Genomic DNA, 19,374 nt, shown 5'->3' on the forward strand with positions numbered 1-19,374 from the left:
CAGTTAGGTCCTGGCAGGTACAGCAGATCCAGCCCACTGGACCTAGTGGATATGGACTCTGTATTGTTAGATATCACGGTGTGGCAGAAGCCAGAGACCAGGGTTGTCACAGGGAATGTTTGGTTATTTCAAACGCTGGGGACACCCAGGCATCCTTGAGATCTTTTCAGGGAGTCTTTGAAATTAAAACTATTTTCATAATACCACTAAGACTTTTTCCTTTTCCACTCATTCTTTCACAAGTGAACAGAGGGGGTTTCAGAGGTGATATGATAATATTCAGTAGTTCACATGCAGAAGCAGATGCGAGAACCCAGCTATCTTCTCTTAAGCCTGACATGGTTGACTTGCTGAATCTTAACTCCCCAACCTGGGCCCTTTGCTGTGAAAGCTCGGAGGCCTGACCATCAGACAACCAGGGAATTCCCTAAAAAGATTTTCAAAATGTAAGAACATGTCACTCTTCTTGCTAATTTTTTTCAAAAGTTATTTTTTTATAAAAATGTTAATAATGGTAACATGTTTGTTTGTTTGTTTGAATTATTTACTTATTAGGCTCTGCTACATCTTAGTTGCCACAAGCCGGACCTTCTTTCTTTGTTGCAGCATGCGGGGAACTAGTTCTCTGATCAGGGATCGAACCTGGGCCCTCTGCATTGAGAGTGGACCACCAGGGAAGTCCCTGGATTATTATTTTTTAAATGAAAGTTTAAAAATTTTAACCTCCATAGTGGTAAATATCTACAGATATAAGCCACCTAAACAAAAGCTGTCTGAGGTTCTCAACAATTTTTAAGAATGTAAAGTCCTGAGACACAAGTTTGAGAACCACTGGTCTAAATGTCAGCTGTCATTGCTGTATCAGTAAGTTGAGGTGAAGAGTTGCCTCCTGAGTTTAGCAACAAGGAAGGGCTTCAGCAATAAAAGGTTTAGTTTTTGTGGAGTTGGGAGAGGGTTTCAGGAAGGGCCACCTAGACATCTCTTTCCTGAAGTTTGGTTGTGGTTTTATAACGGATGGATCAGGCTGACAACACAAGAATCCAACCTTGGATCTTAATACCACAAAGACAACCTGGTAACATGTGCCTCCTGAGGCAAAATCTCAGCACCACCCAGAAAGTATACTGATTACAAAATTGAACCTGAAGCTGACCTAGTGTTTGAATCTACCAGTTTGTAGAACACATAGGGATAGAGGACAGCAGCGGGTACAACCAGCCAAATCAGACTGTGGCAAATCACACAGGGAAACTGTTGTAGAGTAGAAGATTTAGAGCATTAATAGCCAAATACAGCACCTGAACCCTATTTGGATTCTAATTTGAACAAGCCAACAGTAAAAAGTCATTTATGAAACAAATGGGGGCTTTGTTTCATATATAATAACGCTGAATGTATATTAAGTCATACTAAAGAATTACTGCAATTTTGTTTGGTGTGAAGACCTCTTAACTTTTAGAGATACATTTAGAATACAGATATACATCTGGATGAGATGATATGTTGCCTGAAACGTGCTTTAAAATAATGATGGGAGAAATAGGAAGAGGCCAGAAAAACTGAACACTATTGGCCATATTGGCTCAGTTGGCAAAGAATCTGCCAGCTATGAAGGAGACCTGGGTTCGATCCCTGGGTCGGGAGGATTCCCTGGAGAAGGAAATGGCAACCCACTCTAGTATTCTGGCCTGGAGAATCCTATGGACAGAGGAGCCGGGCAGGTTACAGTCCATAGGATCGCAAAGTGTCAGACATGACTGTGCGACTTTCACTTTTCACTTTCACTTTTTTCATTGAAGCTGGGTGACAGGTAAAAGGGGGAAAACGGATATTTTTTTCAAGATGGGTGCGCCTTGACCCAACTTGAGAGCTGACCAGGAGCCCGGAGAGTGACCGGCTGAATGCAGGAAAGCGAGCGGGAGGCAAGAACACTTCGGCCACGAAGAGGTCACCTCTGTTCTTTTAGTGCAGCAGAAAGTCAGCTCTTGCGCCCCCGCCAGGACATTGGTTCTTAGTCTCTGATTAAACCAGGGCGGGTTCGGTAGGCCTCCGGCGTCTGCGCTGCCCAGTCCTCCGCTAGGGAGCCAAATCCTTTCACCCCAGAGTTCCCCGAGCCGCAGGAAGGGAGCAATACCTTCGCTTCTAGACTTGCACAAGGTTAGACCGAGGGTGTCGCTTGGTTTTCTGGGAAACTCAGCTCGTGTGGCGGACTGCGAGACACCGCCCAGCGACAGCGAGCCTACGCACGCCACAGTGCTCCGCGCACGCGTTGCTGCCCCCAAGCGGCGACTGAGAGGTCATTGCCCGCATCTGGGACCGTGCAGAGGCTAGGGGTGCTGAGGCTTCAGGGACTTTTGGGAGGCCGGTGCCAGCCTGGAAAACCCTTTAGGAGAGAGTGACCCCAGACTTCGCCCAGAAAAGATGGGATGGGAAGAGGAAAAAGAAGAAACTAGAGCCAGGACCCGCTATGAGGATTAAATGAAGCCAGCATTGTAACTGTTGACCGTATACAGGCATTTTTATTCCTATGGCTTATACAGCATTTACCTGCGTGCCTGGCTCTGAATTTAAGTGCTTTAGATGTATTAGCTCATTTAATGCTCATAAAGTTATGACCAACCTTGATAGTATATTAAAAAGCAGAGACATTACTTTGCCAACCAGGGTCCGTCTAGTCAAGGCAATGGTTTTTCCCGTGGTCATGTATGGATGTGAGAGTTGGACTGTGAAGAAAGCTGATCGCCGAAGAATCGATGCTTTTGAACTGTGGTGTTGGAGAAGACTCTTGAGAGTCCCTTATACTGCAAGGAGATCCAACCAGTCCATTCTGAAGGAGATCAATCCTGGATGTTCATTGGAGGGACTGATGCTAAAGCTGAAGCTCCAATACTTTGGCCACCTCATGAGACGAGTTGACTCACTGGAAAAGACTCTGATGCTGGAAAAGGTTGGGGGCGGGAGGAGAAGGGGATGACGGAGAATGAGATGGCTGGATGGCATCACCGACTCTGTGGACATGAGTTTGAGTGTACTCCGGGAGTTGGTGATGGACAGGGAGGCCTGGCGTGCTGTGATTCATGGGGTCGCGGAGAGTCGGACACGACTGAGCGACTGAACTGAACTGAATGCTCATAAAATCGTTTGGGGTGGTTACTCTAATTGGCCCCAATTAATAGAAATGAGGCTGAAATCCAGGGAGAAGGACTTGTTCAGTACCCCAGCTGGAGAGGGACAGAGCTGGGGTTTGAACCTAGGCTGTTTGGCTCTTTCTCACTAAGTTACACTATCTCTTAACTTATTGAATTATCCCAAGTTTGTAACTGGTACACGAATGAATTCAAGTGAGCCATTAGCATGTTGAGTTAGCGATTTATCACAGTTCCAAGAACCAGGAAAAAGGTTGTGTTCACCCTAACTTTGTGTTTAGCACTGGGATCAAGTTTCTGGTCAGCATGGATCACTGAAAGGATTACTTCAGGCCCACAAAGCCTAGTCCTCTTTTGTTCACGTGACTACTATTCAAATATCCTCCATCTCATCCCTTCCCTCATACCAGCATCACCTGGCAGATTTAGTGATTTTATTCCCCCTTCCCCAATGGTCAGTAAACCTTTTCATACGAAATATCAGTCAAAAAAATAATAAAGAGAAAATACTTCATAATTATATGTTTGTCTGCCTTCAGATCCCAGGCCTATATGGTGTTCATGAGCCTGTAACCAGCATCAAGCCTGACACCGTGGGGTGGGGAAGACTCCAAAAATGTGCAGAAAGAGTGCTGGACATTCACTGTCATCCACCTGCATTGACCTGAGGATTAAGAGGAGGGTGGTGGATAGTGCAGGTCAGGCATGGGCAGTTGTGGATTTAATGGGTTTGGTGGATCCCACAGCCCTTTCCTGCTGCTTCCCTTGAGACTGTGGATCTAGTGACCCTGCAAAGGGTGGTCAATGCTAGAGCCACCAGCATTCACAGTCAGTTTTCATAGTTAGTGGCTGGGAGGGAGCTGCTCAGCCCAGGAGTATGTTCCAAAGCCCACTCTGCATTGGAGTGGTTGCATTACTGACAAGTTCTCACCCATAGAAGCAGAAATGGAACACATAGATTTTTAAAGAAAATGGTGAAATGTCCCCTATTTGCCACCTGGAAGCTGGTAATTCCAAACACAAGAAAATGATGGAGCCCCAATATGGAGTCTGGGTGTGTGAATCGTGGAGACTGCTGCCAATTAACCAGAACCTCTGCACTGGACTGTGTGTAGGGGGATATTGGTTACAGCAGCTGGTATTGCCTTAACACATTGATCACTGTCCCCCTTCCTTTCTGGCCCCCCTTAAAGCTTAAGCACCAGGTTATTCTGTAAAATGTGTCTCCCTAACTGTTGACTTTCACACAGACATGTTGGTTGCACAGTCATGTCCGACTCTGCGACCCCGTGGACTGTAGCCCACCAGGTTCCTCTGTCCATGGAATTCTCCAAGCAAGAATGCTGGAGTGGGTTGCCATTCCCTTCTCCAGGGGACCTTTCCAACCCAGGGATTAAGCCCAGGTCTCCTGCATTGCAGGCAGAGTCTTTACTGTCTGAGTCACCAGGGAAGCCCATAGCAAGTGTTTCCTATTTTGAAATCACCAGCATGATCCCTTTCATTGTCCTCTGATAGGGACAGCTTCTTCCATGCTGACAGCTGGAAGCCATTAAAGCACACCCTCGAAGTTTGTGCTCTTCCACTGCAGTTGGACAGATCCTCATATTCGCTGATGCTGTGACCTGGGCTTGGAGCTCAAAGGTGATTTTGGGTGATCAGCGTGTCCAGGAAAGCACATGATCTTCCTGTCCCTGTTCTTTAGGCTTATCACGTGGAGGTGCATAGTGGGCCTGACTTTAAAGTGTGCCTCGGGTCCTCAAATGCCAACCAATTAGCTAATTCTGCTGAACTCTGGCTGAACTTTGATTGGTAGTTTTTGTTTGAGAATTTTGGGACACCACCCAATGCTCCTTGCTCTGAGGGACCTAAGCTTTGGGGTCCTTTTCTAAAGTAACCAGTTAGGGGACTTCCCTGGTGGTTCAGTGGGTAAGACTCCTCGATTTGAATGCAGGGGGCTCACGGTCAGGGAACTAGATCCTGCATGCTGCAGCTAAGAGTCTGCATACTGCAATGAAGATCCTGGGAGCTGCAATTAAGACCAGTGCAGCCAAAACAAATAAAAATAAAAAATAGCCAGTTTTGTTTTATAGATTGACAGCTTCATTGACTTGCGTGTGTGCACACGTGTGTGTAGGTGTATGTCTACCCACACAGGTGTTTGATGTCAATCTCTGAGTGTATCCTGTGCTTCACTCTCCTATGTGGAGAGACTCTGTGCACTGACTGTATCTCTCTACCTATGATCTGCAGTGTCTGTGTTCTGTGTGTGCCTCCAGAAGTCAGTCCAGGTGTGTGAATGTTCTGAGTATCTGAGTGAGTCTGTGCACACTACAGTAGGCACTGGAAAATGCATCTATCAGGTTGTAGGTACATGTGAGCACCTTCCCCCAGGACCCCTTCAGCTCCTAAGCATTTCAACCTCATTCTGCTTACTGTGGTTGCTCCTACCACTGCCAACTTCTTCTCCAGAAGTTATAATTAATTGCAACAATTAAGTAGAATCTCTTAAGTATTATAGTCAGGAATCCCTTCAAGGAGCTAATGAGGGATTACTGCACATGCAGACAGAAACAGGGTGGATCGGGCTTCCCAGAATGCATGGGCTGCATGAACTCGTCACATATCTAAAGCCTCACCATGCCCAACTTGGATTTTGCCCAGCCTCCTGTTTCACGCTCACCCATCTAGCTGTCCACGGCCCCTCCTATAGTCACTGAGTCCTCCAAACACTTCCCAGGTTTCCAGCAAATTTAATACATGTGTCTCAAAAGTCAATGGCGAGGGTAGTCAATAAAATAAAAACAGGCTCATGGGGAGAGGGCCATGGGCACACACAGGGAAGGGCAATGAGTAGGCGAGTTAGCTGCAGCAGGGGGCTGCCCTTCCTTGGCCATCACATCTCATCCAAACCGTAGTCCTCTTCAGGGAAGTCACCCACTGTCACGACTGATGGCTTGACGAAGGCGCCGTACTTGGCCTGGCATTCAAAGTAGCGTTTCCCATTCACGCTGCAGGACATGATGGGGGAAGGCAGTGTCAGAGGGCTCCTACTCCAGATGCTAGCGTGGGTGGGCTCCCCCAGTAGTACACGCATGCACTTACACATAAACACACACGTGTGTGCACAGGCACACACACAGACACTAGAGTGAGGATCTTTACCTGCCATCGTTTTTCCCTAGTGGTTCATCATAGCGGATGCCAATCCAGTAGCCAGGTTTGAAATCTGTCAGTCCTGCCCAGGGGAGAAATCCCTGTGAAGCCTCCCTTCGCAGCTCACCCCAGATTTGTGCCTGCCCACTGACTGTAAAGCCCATCCAGGTAAAAACCACTCCTTGCTCCCACCCAGGACAACCATCTCCAGCCCACTCTAATACGGTAGTCCCTTCACTGGTCTCCCTGTTCCTACCTCTGACCCCCTGTTCACTCAACAGCCCCAGTCAGAGGGGGCTTTGTAAAAATCAAAGGGAAGCAGCACCACTGGGGTTCTCAGTCCCTCAGTCGTGTCCGACTCTTTGCAACCCTATGAACTGTAGCCCGCCAGGCTCCTCTGTCCATGGGATTATCCTGATCTTGCCCCAAATTCCTCAGAGGCTGCCTATCCCACTCAGCATAAAATCCACAATGTTTATCGCCAAATGATTTCTGACAAGGGAGCCAAGACAGTTTAATGAGGAGGGAATAGACTTTCCATCAAATCGTATTGGGACGACTAGATATCCACATGTAAGAGAAAGAAATTAGACTCCCACCTTACACTGTACACAAAAATTAATTCAAAATGGGTCAAAGACCTAAACGTAAGTTATAACACTAGAAACCCTTAGAGGAAAATACAGGAATAACTCTTTGTGGCCTTGTCTATATGCAAGCCAAAGAAAAAACAATTGGAGTTCATAAAATTAAAAACGTTTGTGCTTCAAAAGCCACTATCAAAAAAGTAAAAAGGGACTTCCCTGGTGGCCCAGTGGTTAAGAATCCACCTTGCAATGCAGAGACACAGCTTTAATCCCTGGTCAGGGGACTTAGATCCCATATGCTGCAGAGCAACTGAGCCTCCACACCGCAACTACAGAAGTTGCACCACAACCAGAGTTCATGCACAGTGAAAGATCCTACAAGCCACAACTAAGACCTCATGCAGCCAAATAAATAAATACTAAAAAAAACACCAACCTACAGAATGGGAGATACATATTTGTAAGTCGTATATATCTGATGAGGGAACTGTACCTAACGTATACAAAGAACAACTTGTTATGGGCTTTACTGTGTTCCCCCAAGTTTAAATGTTGAAGCCCTAATCTCTTGTAGTTCAGAATGTGACTGTGTTGGAGACAGGACCTTTAAAGAGATAATTAAGTTAAAAGGAGGCCATTAGGGTGGGATCTAATCCAGGCTGACTGACATCCTCATAAAGATTATCTGGACAAAGACTCCAGGGATGTGCCTATACACAGAGGAAAGAGCACGTGAGGACAGAGAGGAGAGGGCCGTCTATAAGCCAGAGAGAGAGGCCTAAGAAGAAATCAAATCTGCTAAGGCATTAATCTAAGACTTCCCGCTTCCAGAACTGTGAGAAACAAATTTCTATTGTTTAAGCCATGCAGCGTGTGTGGTACTTTGATATGGTAGCCCTAACATACCACTCAAAAACCAAAAAGACAAACAACCCAACTAAAAAGTGGGCAAGAGTCGAATAATCTCTCTAAAGAAGACATACACAAGGCATTAAGCAACTGAAAAGAGGCTCAATATCATTAGCCATGCAGAAATGCAAATCAAAACCATAATGCTGGAACTTCTCTTGTGGTCCAGAGGCTGTCTCCCAATGCAGTGGGCCCAGGTTCGATTCCTGGTCAGGGAACATGCTTCCTGGGGGTCTTCCCACTAAGACCTGCCACAGACGAATATTAAAAAAACACAACACTGCCACATGCTACAACATGGATGATCCTTGAAATTATGCTTCTAGTCAAAGAAGCCAGTCACAAAAGACCATATATTATATGATTCCATTTGTATGAAACTTCCAGAAAAGGCAAATTTTAAAGACAGAACATGGATTAGTGGCCACCGATGTGGACTAGGGAGCTGGGGTTTCATAAATGGGGAATAACTGCTAATGGTTATAGCATTTCTTTTGGGGGTGATGAAAATGTAAAACTGACTGTGGTGTGGTTGCACAATTCCATGAACATACTAAAAAATAATGAATGGTACTCTTTTTTCATTTTTATTTTCTTTTAACCATGCTGCTTGGTTTGTGCGATCTTAGTTCTCTGACCAGGGAGTGAACCTGTGCCCCCTGTAGAAGTCCTAAACACTGGACTGCTAAGGAATTCCTGAATGGTACTGAGTAAATTTTATATGGCATATACATTATAGCTCAATAAAGCTGTTATAAAAACAAACATAACCCACACTGCTCTCTCCTGTCCGAGGCCTAGCACAGTCCAGCCGTGCCCATGCCCCGGGTCTTGACTCTCATCTTTCCCGTGTCACTCCTCACTAGCCATGCTGACTTCCTTTCTCTGCCTCAAACAAGCCAAGCTTGTTCCTGCTCACAGACCAAGCCCTTTCATGGCCTTTGCGCTCACGACTCCCCCTACTCCCCCTTCCCACCTTCACTCATCCCTTTCCTTCAGATAGCCCTTCCTTCAGGAAGCCTTCCTGGTTTACTCTCAAGGGTCTGGTACTTCCTCGCAGCTCATACAGCCCCCTCAATTTCCCTCATTTCTGCTCTGACCACTTCAGCCTGAGCTTCCCCCATCACAGCCCTAATAATTCTGCTTGTTTCCCCATCTCAGCTCTGATCAATGCACCCCAGGGTTTCACCTTAGAATTGATCCCTCTGGCCTCTGCTTCCTCTGTCACATGCCAGGTCATATGGCCTCTGCTTCCCACCTCCCTGCTGTGAACATACTAGGCTGTCAGTCACCCCTGGAGCCATCTCCCCTCCTGGACTGAGATCCCTTTGAAGGTTAAGTCCCCAGCACTGCCCACTGCAGGGCAGGGCATGAGGCCTCTGTGGGCCACGTACCTACATACATGACGGTGCCCCTGCGAGGGGGCTGCCCAGGTGCCCGCACCTCACAGCGGCTGCCCACAGGGATGGTGCTGGCCTGGGCCTCCTCCTCGATAAGGCGCTGGGAGTTCTCAGCCTCTTGCTGGGCCCGCTCTTCTTCATTGAATCGACCTAGCTTGTTGCGCTTCAGGAAGGAGCGGATTGAGTCTGTGGGTGGAGCGGGTGGCGGGGGGTTAGACATGAGAGACCTCTGGCCTGAGGAGATAACCTGCCATCCCCACAGGGCCAACATCCAGAGACAAACTCTCCTGTTCTGGGTGTTGAAGGGCTGTCATCAAGCACCCCCAGGTCTCCCACCAGAGCCCTGACCTCTCCAAAGAACCCCTGGGCTTCCCCATAATCCTGAAAATAAACAGAAGGTGCTTGCCTGCAGCCTTTCACGTTACCCCATCTTCCCTGGCCCTTCAACTTCACACTTACCTCCATCTGACCCCTGAAATCTTCCTCATCCCTCCCCCCACATTCTGATCTGTCACTGCACTGGTCTCCACACTGTTCTGTCTGGTCCACATATTCTACCATGCTCGGCCCTCCACACTGTACCCCTGACCAGGCCCTCACACCCTGAACCTTTCCCATGGCTCTGTTTGGCCACACTCCCCACACCTCCCAGCTTCCATTCATACCTCATGCCTGTCCACCCTGCTTTCCCACGACCCATATGTCCCCATGCCAGCCTTAATCCACCCCCCACACCGCCAGCTTCCCCTCAGTGTCCCCATCTAACTTGTGTGCCCCTGCATACACCTCTGCTTGCCCCCACACTTCCTCTAGCCCCCACAGACCCCCATCCACTGCCAGGCATCCCGTACTTTGCCTCTGTTCATAGGCTTCTTGTGAGATCTCGTATTTCTCCACTTTGGACATGTCCTCATACTCCCCAAGGCGGGCACCGCTGTGGTCAATGACCTGGAATGAGGTGAGGGAGGTCAGTGGGGATCAGGATGTGGGTAGAGACCTAGGATGCTGCGGGGGTGAGTGTGGCTGCACATTCTGCAGATTTAAGTCTCTCCTGCCTCCGAAAAACCACATCCCCCTACCTTCACCTATATCCCAGCCTTCTGCCCTCCCCGGAGCCCAGCCGAAGGGGTGACAGCAGGTGTCTACAGTAGATGTCTCCCCCTCCGCACTCCATCTGAGGCCCTGGAGGCTGCATCTGCCTCCATCTACCCCATACGCCAGCATCCACATGATTGATGGCCCCAGGCCACTGGAACCCAAGAGCAGAGCTCAGGCCTTGCTCACCCTCTGGGCAGTGTGTCTGTCCTCTCCAGACCCTGGGACCCTCCTACACTGACCCCAGCTCCCATGTCTTGGAGCATCTCTTCCTGCACCATCCCTAGCATCCATTCACTTGTTCCTCCAGGGTGCCCTGCTGGGCCTGTGCTGGTCACTAGTGCTAAGTCGCTTCAGCTGTGTCCAGCTCTTTGTGACCTCATGGACTGTAGCCTGCCAGGCTGCTCTGTCCATGGGACTCTCCAAGCAAGAATACTGGAGTGGGTGCCACACCCTCCTCCAGAGGATCTTCCTGACCCAGGGATTGAACCCATGTCTCTTATGTCTCCTCATTGGCAGGCAGGATCTTTACCACAAGCACCACCTGTTAAGCCTGTGCTGGGTGCTAGGGCCACGGTGACAACAACAAGGTTCTATGCAGACAAATACAACTTGAAGAGGCTTCTGATAGGAAGGGGTATCTGAGACAAGGCCAGGAGGAACAACGGGCACAAAGCCCCAGCTGTATAAACGTCTCCAGCTCCTTTGAGGAGCAGCAGGGCCAGCGAGGTAGGAGTGGAATGAGCCAGAGGCAAAGTGGGAGACACAAAAGACCATTGAGGATTTTGGCTTTTACCCACAACGAGATGCAGCTCTGGAAGGGCTCCACTAGGAGGGCTCTGATCTGACTCTGGGGCTCACAGGCTCCCTCAGCTGAGTGTGGGAAGCAGATGGAGAGGCACCGGGATGGGGGCAGGGAGAGGCTATGTGATGGCCCTGAGGTGGGGTGGGGTTGGGGGGGTGTATGGAAGGGAAGGATGGAGGTGGGGCCAGTATGGGGGTATTGGGGAGCAATGTATCTATCTATTCTGGATAGATTTTGTAGGTGGAGCCAACAGGGGCTGCAGAGAGATTAGGTGTGGATGTAGGGGAAAGACAGAGGTCAGGAACACCCTAAAATGTTTGGCTGGAGTCGCTCAGCAAAATAGAAATGGCCCTTATCTCTGGCCAAGGATCACTAAGAATGTCTGCTATCTACATTAGGGATTTTTCTAAGTTTGAGATTGCTGTTGTTCACTGCACTAAGAAATAGGGTGATATTTAGAAACAGAAAAAGAATTTTAGAAAAAATACAGGGGAGGCAGGTGGGAGGGGGATTCAGGATAAGGGGGACACATGTATACCTGTGGCTTATTCATTGTAATGTATGGCAAAAACCATCACAATATTGTAAAGTAATTATTCTCCAATTAAATTAACCAATTAAAAAAATACAAATTCTCCAGAGGCTCCACTTTTAAAAACTTTCCTTGTGTGGCCACGTCAGTCAGCAGCCGGCCTGTACCTGAATCCATGTATAAAACCCTCCTGTTGGGAGATGCCACTGCCCCGCGTGATCCACCCAGCATCCCTAGGGTGAGACTGCCTAGGTCAGCCCAGTCAGTTCTAGGGGCTGTGAGTTCTAGTTCACATTTCTAGGACTGTGAGCCCAACACAGTCCTGACCGACTCTCACTATGGTCCAGGACCCATCACTTCAACTGGATCCTGGACCCAATTATGGAAGCAGCCTCCTTCTTGGTCTCCCGACTTTTCTGTTCTCCAGTCATTTCCCTACAGGCAGTCAGAGGGCACCTGACTCACACCAGGACCCTCCCAGCTGAATAATCCCCTGGCTGCCACTTCCCTCCACAACAGAAGAGGTCAATCTTCAGCCCCCATACCCACTCTGCTCCCTCCCACCTCAGAGTACACATGCTGTGCCCTCCTCCTGGAGCATGCTTTTCCCTTCTTTAGTTAATTCTTCCTATTCTTCAGGTCTCTGCTCAGGCAGCACCTCCTCCATGAAGTCCTCCTGGATCTTGCTGATGGGTCAGGCTCCACAGTATATGATCTTCCAGCTCTGTGATGTCCTCCTGTATGGCCCTCATCTCACTTCCCATTTGTTTCTGTGAATGTTTAGCTAACAACTACCTCACATACTGGACAAAGCTAAAATAGAGACCTTCTCAAACTTGATTCATGGCTATACCCCTGGCACATCATGTATGCTCAATGAACAGTTATGAATAAATGAAAGAGATCATCTACCCATGTTCCTCCTTAAGAAAGTCAATTCTATCCTGAAGCTAAGTTTTCTCTTCTGCAAAACAGTGTTAATTATGCCATTTTCCAAGTCTTATTTTCTGGATTCAATTCATCATTCAACAATGAATCACTGAGCATCCTCTGTGTGCCAGGCTCTGTTCCAGATACTGAAGAAAATTCCACAGTATGTCACAGGGTCATTAGTAAGAAGAAGGAAAATCAAATAAAGTGGGAAAGGGAGGGTTTAAATTTTATACTGAAGGCCATGAAACCCTCACACCCAGTGACATTTATGGAAAGACTGGAAGGAAGAAGCAAGCCATGGATGCATAGAAAAAAGAACCATTCAGGCACAGGGACTAGCATCTGCAAAGCTCACCCAGGATGCTGGCTCATCTGAGTTTTGAGGGAGATACCAAGAACAGAGAGGATGATGTGAGCTGATGCATGCAGAGGTCCTCTGTGTTCCAGGTTCTGACACATGAGTCTCTTCGCTCACCCTGACCCACCTGACCCTCTGTTCCCTCTGCCTGGAGTGTCCCTCCCACCTCTTCTCTTAGGAGGCCCTTTCCTCATCCTTCAGATTTCAACTCAGGCAACCCGCCCCTCAAGAATCCCATTCATATACCCCTGGGTGGGGTCAGGCACCTCTGCTGGATGCCTCCAGTCCCGTAGGCTTTTCTCAGCCCAGTCCAGATCGCTGAGTGCCAATGTCTGGGGATGGGTCTGCCTCTCTCCCTGCTGGACTGGGAACTCAGGTTAGGGACTATCTTGGTTATCACATAGTGCAAAGCACAGCAAACATCTGTTGAATAAATAAATGAATGGAAAGGAGGGATCCTAGGTAGGGAGGCCTCACATGGATGCGACAGCCGTCGTCTACGGGGTAGGAGCCCAGCAGCGCATCATCCTGATCCAGCTTGCAGTAGAACTTGTCGTCAGGTCCATACAGCTCCAATTCCATGCAAGAAGCAGGGCTGCCCACAACAAGCTGTAGTTTACACTGTGAGGATACAAGAAGGGGGAGGCGGGGAAGAGGTGGAAGGCTGTCAGTGGCCCCACCCTCTGCCCTGAGAATCCGTCCTTTGTATCAACAACCACCATTCCGTTCCTCCAAGAGACCTACCATTTGGGACACACCAGGTATTCCTGGCCCCACCCCGTTAGAGTCTTGCCCCCAACTCCCTGCAACCTCTAATTTTCCCTGGCCCCGCACCCATTCTCTGGAACCTAAGGTGCCATCTGGCCCCGCCCCGCTGAGGTCTCGTCCCCAACCTCTGCAACCTGGGTTCATTTCTGGCCCCTTTCCTGCGTTGTTGAAGACCCTCCATTTCTTCTTGGTCCCGCCCCCTCAACGCCCCGCCTCTCCGGACCCCGCCCATGGCCACACCTTGAACTCAGCTACGGTGAGGCTGCGACTGTACCGCTTCTGGGAGCGAAAGCTGTTGAGAGAGCTGCTGATGAACACGTTCACTGTGGGCGCCGACAACCCCGTCACCTCCATCTCGCCGCGACCTGTGGCGGCCCGCAGCTCGGTCAGCCGCCTCACGCCGGCTCCGCAGCCGCCACTGCTTCTGGGATATCAGCCCCGCCCCTGCTCCCGGACCTGGCCAATCCACGCCCACCCGTAAGGAGAGTCCGCCAATCGCCGCGCCTATTCGCCGTCGGCAGGAAGAGGGTTCTCGGGTAGGCTTGGGTAGGCCCAGCCAATCCTGAAAGGCCTTCTACGGCCTTTCACGTTGCACAGTTCCTCCAATAGCGGCACTGGAAACGGCCTGGCGGGCGAAGGCTGAAGCCGAGAGGAAGAACTGGCAAAATCTAGCCCAGTCCACGAAGGGTAAACTCGCGCATGTGCACTGGCCTTCAGCCTGCAAAGAGCTGGGGCGTCTTCATTAACGCTAAGCTTTTTGTGCGTTACGTGACGCATCGTTTTGCTGGCTCTCGTACTACTCTATTGTGTGAACTAGGGAAGCACGGCCCAGAAGTTGGAAGTAATTATTCTAGGGTATCAAGAGACTGAAGCAAGTAATTAATCAAACCTCAGGGCAGACAGGCGAGCACAAAGCTGCTGGACACCGGTACACGTGCCCAGCTCCGCCCTTAGTTTGGCGAAGCTAGGAGTTCTGGCCCTTCCTGCGACCTGTCGCACGGCGGAGCAAGCGCGGAAGTTGGACCAGCAGTGAGTCGCTATGGAACCCGACGGGACCTACGAGCCAGGCTTCGTGGGTATTCGATTCTGCCAGGAATGGTGAGACCCGGCCAGCACTGTGGAAGGGCAGCAAGTAATGGCCCCAGTACTAACCTCTGATTTCCCTCTTCCCCTCCTCACAGTAACAACATGCTTTACCCCAAGGAGGACAAGGAGAACCGCATTCTGCTCTACGCGGTGAGCGCGAGCCCGCAGGGTATTGCGGGACCGGCCCCCTGGTACCCAACGTGGCCCCGCCCTACTCCCGGTGCCGCCCCGACCCCTCCTGGTCTAAACTCCAGACTTGTCCCCCCAAATGAACTAGACTTTGTTTTTGCCATTCTCGAGGTGATCCTCGATTACACCCCGTGATCCCAGTTCCGAGACTCCGTCCCCTAGTCATGCCTTCCGGGGAAGACCCTGCCCTTCTTGCACTCCTTTCGCGTTATCAATCACCCCTTGACCCGCTTCCCGCTGCACACTCTCTCTCGCAGTGCCGGAACTGTGATTACCAGCAGGAAGCCGACAACAGCTGCATCTACGTCAACAAAATCACGCACGAAGTGGAGTGAGTGGCAGGACCGGAGCTCGGGGACGGGGTTGTTGGCTTGGGAGGCCGGACCAAGCATAATTATTCACTCTCTATTCCCTTAGCGAGCTGACCCAGATCATCGCTGACGTGTCCCAGGACCCCACGTTGCCGCGAACCGAAGACCACCCGTGCCAAAAGTGAGTGCACAGCTGGTATTGGGGAGGGGAGGTGACTGGCTTATCCTCACCAGAAGGAGAAACGGGGAGGGGAGGGTATGGCAGGCTCTGAGTGACTGTCCCCTCAGGTGCGGCCACAAGGAGGCGGTGTTCTTCCAGTCACACAGTGCTCGGGCCGAGGTGAGTGGCGCGAGCAAAACTTTCTGGGTGATCTTGGTCTGGTCCTTCCCGGGGGGTGGGGATACCTATATTGGGGAAGACCCTGCCCTTCTGGGTATCCTGAGATGGACCTTTAGCAGTGGGGAAAGCCCTCTGTGGTCTGTTCTTTTGGGGTGAGGCTTCTCTGAATGGAGGTTGCTTGTTGTACCCCGCAGTGGGTCTAGAGCCTTCCTAACCATGTATCTTTTCTGCCAGGATGCCATGCGCTTGTACTACGTGTGCACGGCCCCGCATTGCGGCCATCGTTGGACCGAGTGACCCTCTCTCCCCCTTGTGTAATAAATGCTGTGTTCTGTGAGTGCCTTTTTTTTGTTTATTTCCGTCTCATGGGTTGGACACAGTCTAGGCAGCACGGTGGAGCGCGCGGTGCCGCGCGAAGGCGTCGGGCTGCGAGCTGGTGAAGCCGCAGTCCTCGCACACGTGCAGCTTTTCACGGCGCTCGCGGTAAGCGTAGCTGGCCGGCTGCCCGTGCACCTTGGCGAGGTGTGCTTCAAGTGAGCAGCGCTGCGTAAATGCTTTTCCACAAGCTCCGCAGCGGAATGGCCGGATCCCTGCGCAGGTGGGCCACAGGGAGGGCAATGATCCCCATACCAGAGCCTCCCCACCCTCACCCTCCGTGAGCATCCCCCCACACACATATTCTTACTCCAAATTCGCCAGACCTTGCTCTGCATCCCATCATCTGCTCCCTCTCCACCCAGTGCAAACATGGACCAGACACCTGTGTCCCCACCCTCCTCACTATGATGTTCCCTTTTGCACCCTGCAATCTGAGACCTGAATCCTGTAACCACTGTCTGTTTTCTCCCCATATCCCTCAGCAGGCCCCCACCTTGGCACTGCCTGACAAGCACTGGCCGGGAGCTGAAGTGCGTGGTGTTCCTAACCCGCTGAGGCCTGAGTCCTGCCCCACAAACACAAGCACCTCTTGTGCACAGAACTCAGGTGCTTGAAGTCTCCGAGTCCCCTGCATCTCCCTCCATTTCCTCCCATCTCCCACCAGCAGCCCCTCCCAGTCCCTGCCGCGGCTCACCTGTGTGTATCCTCATGTGGCGCTTGAGATCGAAGGCATCATGGAAGCCCTTGCCACAGCAGTGGCATATGTGGCAGCGAGCAGGGCTGTGGCACTTGAGGTGCCGGGTCAGCATACGCTGCAACGGGAAGGCCTTGGGGCACAGTGGGCAGCCAAGGGTCCCGGGGCTACTAGGGGTGGCGGTCAGAGTGCCCTGGGAGGGCTGTGGGAGGGACAGGGGTGTTAGGACCCCAACTCCCTTCCACTGGATGGAATGAAATGCTTAGAACTGGGAACCACGGAGGTCTGGTAAGGCCGGAGACTGCAGTTTGTGTGAGCAAACGCTATCCCACAAAGCCTTCCCTGGTCACTCGGCCCCCATTTCCCTTCCTTTGTTTCATATTTTTCCATAGTACATACCATCTTCCAACATATTTTTTTCCACTAATTTTATCATCTATACCTGCAACCCCCACCAGATAATAAGCTTCAGGAAGGAATGAGTTTCTGTCTTACTCTTAAACACCCCCATAGCCTAGAACAGTCCTGGCTTCCAGTAAAAATTGAAATAAAACTCCAGCACATTCACATCCCCCCTAGGGCTTTTCTTCTTCCAGTGTACTCACGGTTGAGCATCTCTTCTGAGAGGCCCCAAGCTCCTCCCCCACCCCCATCCTGCTCCTGTCACCTTGTCCAACTCTCTGACATAAATCACCATCCATTTATGGGCTTGAATCCATTTTTCTGCCCCACTGGGCACAGAATCTTTGGGGAAACAGTGCTTAGGGGGAGGCCTAACAGTGAGCCCACTACTCAGAAGGGAAAGGCATTCCCAGCAGAGAGGGCAGTGGGGGAGTAGATCCTGAGGCTGGAGGGGTCTGTGGGAGTAAGGGGCAGTCAGGGTCTCTTGAGGCTGAGAGCAGGCAGGGGTGAAACTGAGCAGGGTCTTGGGCGCCTGCTGCAGACTCACCGCTACCCAAGAGTCCCCGAGGCCAGAAGTCTGGTATGCCGGCGGCCTCCCCAGGTTGCTGCAGTCTGAGGAGAGAAACCAGGTGGTCATGCTTTATGTCTCCCCTGCCCCTCACCTCCAGGCCCAGGGAGGGGCCCACCTGGGACATAGGCGTCTCCCCGGAGCTGGTCAGGCAGGTGGTCCCAGTTGGGCGGCTGTGGACGCCGACTCCTGACCAGAAAGGCACGGGGCATCACCTCTGGGAATAGGGCAACAGCTCCACACACACGGCTGCTTCCTCTACTTGCTGTCAGATCTCAGGTCCAGGATGACTCTCCTATGTGAGAAGGGAGGGGGAAGCCCCAGAGAAGCCTTGTTCTCTCCATGCAAATTTCCTGACAGGCCCTGGGGGCAGACTTAGCCAGCTCTGGTTACCTCTGACTTGGGTCCTGCCATTCTCCCACTTCTCCTCTGCCAGGTTTCCCAGGGCACTCTCCAGCCTCCAGGGGAAGACAAGCCCTAAGTCCTCTGAGGAGGTCCAGCAGGGCGAGATGGAACCTAGGTGGCTCTTGGGGCATGGGGAGAAGAAACAGAGAACCCAGTGAGGCTGAGTCTTTCCATAGTACCAGCAGGGCCCAGGACCAGACAGTCTGTTTGCCAAACAAATTAGTCACTACCGGACATCCACCAACCTGCTTGAGTATTCAAATCACAGCTGTATGAGGAATCAGGGAAGGGGGTGACTGTGATTGCTCCAGAGGGTGGAGGGACAGCAGGGTCTGCTTAGTAAGATCAAAGTGAGAGTCCATGCTGAGCATCGTCAAGAAGCTCTACCTCTCCGATCTCAGAGGATAAGAGCTGATGGTCAGCCAGAAGCACTGTTCAAGTGTAGGGGACATTACAATACTGGTTTATTAGTCATCCAGGGGCTCCCCAGGTGGTGCTAGTTGTAAACAACCTGCCTGCCAATTCAGGAGACACAGGAGACTTGGGTTCAATTCTTGAGTCGGGAAGATCCCCTGGAGAAGGAAATGGCAACCCACTCCAGTATTCTTGCCTGGAGAATCCCATGGACAGAGGAGCCTGGTGGGCTAGTTCATGGGGTCACAAAGAGTTGGACATGACTGAGCGACTGAAAGTGCACCTGCGCGTGCACACACACACATGCACACACACTAGTCCAGCTCCTAGTAACTGTCTGGGACACCACTCCCCCACCCTCCTATGGTTCAGGAACTAAAGGAGGGGTCATGTGACACAGCCAGAGGCTCCCAGGACCCTAACCCCAGCACTCTGGCCAGGTTCTGTTCTAGATTGTTCATTGGTTTCTTAGCCAGGAGTTAAGGATTTTGAATATTCCCCTGCAGTTAACTTTTTTTTTCACTTATTCACCTACATTTTCCTGAGATCCAACAACAGGCCAGGCCTATCTTAGCACTGAAAATGAAGACAACCTAGTTCATGGGGGAGACACCCAGAATGACCAAGGCTATGGAGCACAGGCAGAGGGACCCAGCTTCAATGGGCAAAAGCCAAGGGGCCCAGGGGACCCAGAAGAGGCTCCTGATTCAATCTAAGTGTTCAGGGATGACTTTCCAGGTGTGAAACTTGATGGAAGAAAAGGTTTCTGATAAACAGGGAGGGCTCTCCAGGCAGAGGAACAGTCTGTAAAAGGCTTGGTGGTGAAAGAAGCAATATTTATTCATTTCTTCACATTCCTGGAGAGTCAGTCCTGCTAATGCATTTTCAGAAACAAGGGAGT

At 50.8% G+C, this 19,374-nt stretch overlaps 3 protein-coding genes across 4 annotated transcripts; 1 reads left to right on the plus strand and 2 right to left on the minus strand.

Annotated features, from left to right (window-relative positions):
* Nucleotides 1–5,880: 5,880 nt before the first annotated feature.
* On the minus strand, nucleotides 5,881–14,118 carry TBCB (tubulin folding cofactor B). The gene is made up of 6 exons (XM_055410965.2): nucleotides 13,927–14,118; nucleotides 13,396–13,539; nucleotides 10,047–10,143; nucleotides 9,190–9,381; nucleotides 6,309–6,381; nucleotides 5,881–6,154 (listed from the first exon to the last, which is right to left on the minus strand). Exons 1-6 carry the CDS (start codon nucleotides 14,038–14,040, stop codon nucleotides 6,040–6,042), a joined length of 735 nt encoding a protein of 244 aa, XP_055266940.2. The 5' UTR covers nucleotides 14,041–14,118; the 3' UTR covers nucleotides 5,881–6,039.
* A 302-nt stretch (nucleotides 14,119–14,420) lies between these two features.
* POLR2I (RNA polymerase II subunit I) lies at nucleotides 14,421–17,224 on the plus strand. 2 transcript variants are annotated; one of them, XM_088830763.1, is made up of 7 exons: nucleotides 14,421–14,784; nucleotides 14,868–14,922; nucleotides 15,219–15,292; nucleotides 15,379–15,453; nucleotides 15,561–15,612; nucleotides 15,847–15,945; nucleotides 16,476–17,224. In XM_088830763.1, exons 1-6 carry the CDS (start codon nucleotides 14,726–14,728, stop codon nucleotides 15,907–15,909), a joined length of 378 nt encoding a protein of 125 aa, XP_088686889.1. In that variant the 5' UTR covers nucleotides 14,421–14,725; the 3' UTR covers nucleotides 15,910–15,945; nucleotides 16,476–17,224. The 2 variants fall into 2 exon arrangements, with proteins under 2 accessions (XP_088686889.1, XP_055266956.1); XM_055410981.2 differs by lacking the exon at nucleotides 16,476–17,224 and having other exon boundaries at nucleotides 15,847–15,949.
* OVOL3 (ovo like zinc finger 3) lies at nucleotides 15,960–17,926 on the minus strand. Its single transcript, XM_055411007.2, has 4 exons — nucleotides 17,773–17,926; nucleotides 17,634–17,698; nucleotides 16,685–16,886; nucleotides 15,960–16,202 (listed from the first exon to the last, which is right to left on the minus strand). Exons 1-4 carry the CDS (start codon nucleotides 17,864–17,866, stop codon nucleotides 15,994–15,996), a joined length of 570 nt encoding a protein of 189 aa, XP_055266982.2. The 5' UTR covers nucleotides 17,867–17,926; the 3' UTR covers nucleotides 15,960–15,993.
* Nucleotides 17,927–19,374: the final 1,448 nt, after the last annotated feature.

This window comes from Moschus berezovskii, chromosome 22, assembly GCF_049115385.1.
Source record: "Moschus berezovskii isolate FMDL1 chromosome 22, NW_MosBer_1.0, whole genome shotgun sequence".
In the NCBI taxonomy this organism is placed as follows: domain Eukaryota; kingdom Metazoa; phylum Chordata; class Mammalia; order Artiodactyla; family Moschidae; genus Moschus; species Moschus berezovskii.

Excerpts from the sequence above, each read along its gene's own strand:
- OVOL3 (XM_055411007.2), bottom strand. The coding sequence starts at position 17,866 with ATGCCCCGTGCCTTTCTGGTCAGGAGTCGGCGTCCACAGCCGCCCAAC. Across the intron at positions 17,699-17,772 it reads GGGAGACGCCTATGTCCCAG|ACTGCAGCAACCTGGGGAGG; the intron begins GTGGGCCCCTCC and ends TTCTCTCCTCAG. Across the intron at positions 16,887-17,633 it reads TCGGGGACTCTTGGGTAGCG|CCCTCCCAGGGCACTCTGAC; the intron begins GTGAGTCTGCAG and ends TCCCTCCCACAG.
- TBCB (XM_055410965.2), bottom strand. The coding sequence starts at position 14,040 with ATGGAGGTGACGGGGTTGTCGGCGCCCACAGTGAACGTGTTCATCAGC. Across the intron at positions 13,540-13,926 it reads TCACCGTAGCTGAGTTCAAG|TGTAAACTACAGCTTGTTGT; the intron begins GTGTGGCCATGG and ends GTATCCTCACAG. Across the intron at positions 6,155-6,308 it reads CTAGGGAAAAACGATGGCAG|CGTGAATGGGAAACGCTACT; the intron begins GTAAAGATCCTC and ends CATGTCCTGCAG.
- POLR2I (XM_088830763.1), top strand. The coding sequence starts at position 14,726 with ATGGAACCCGACGGGACCTACGAGCCAGGCTTCGTGGGTATTCGATTC. Across the intron at positions 14,923-15,218 it reads ACCGCATTCTGCTCTACGCG|TGCCGGAACTGTGATTACCA; the intron begins GTGAGCGCGAGC and ends TCTCTCTCGCAG. Across the intron at positions 15,454-15,560 it reads GAAGACCACCCGTGCCAAAA|GTGCGGCCACAAGGAGGCGG; the intron begins GTGAGTGCACAG and ends CTGTCCCCTCAG.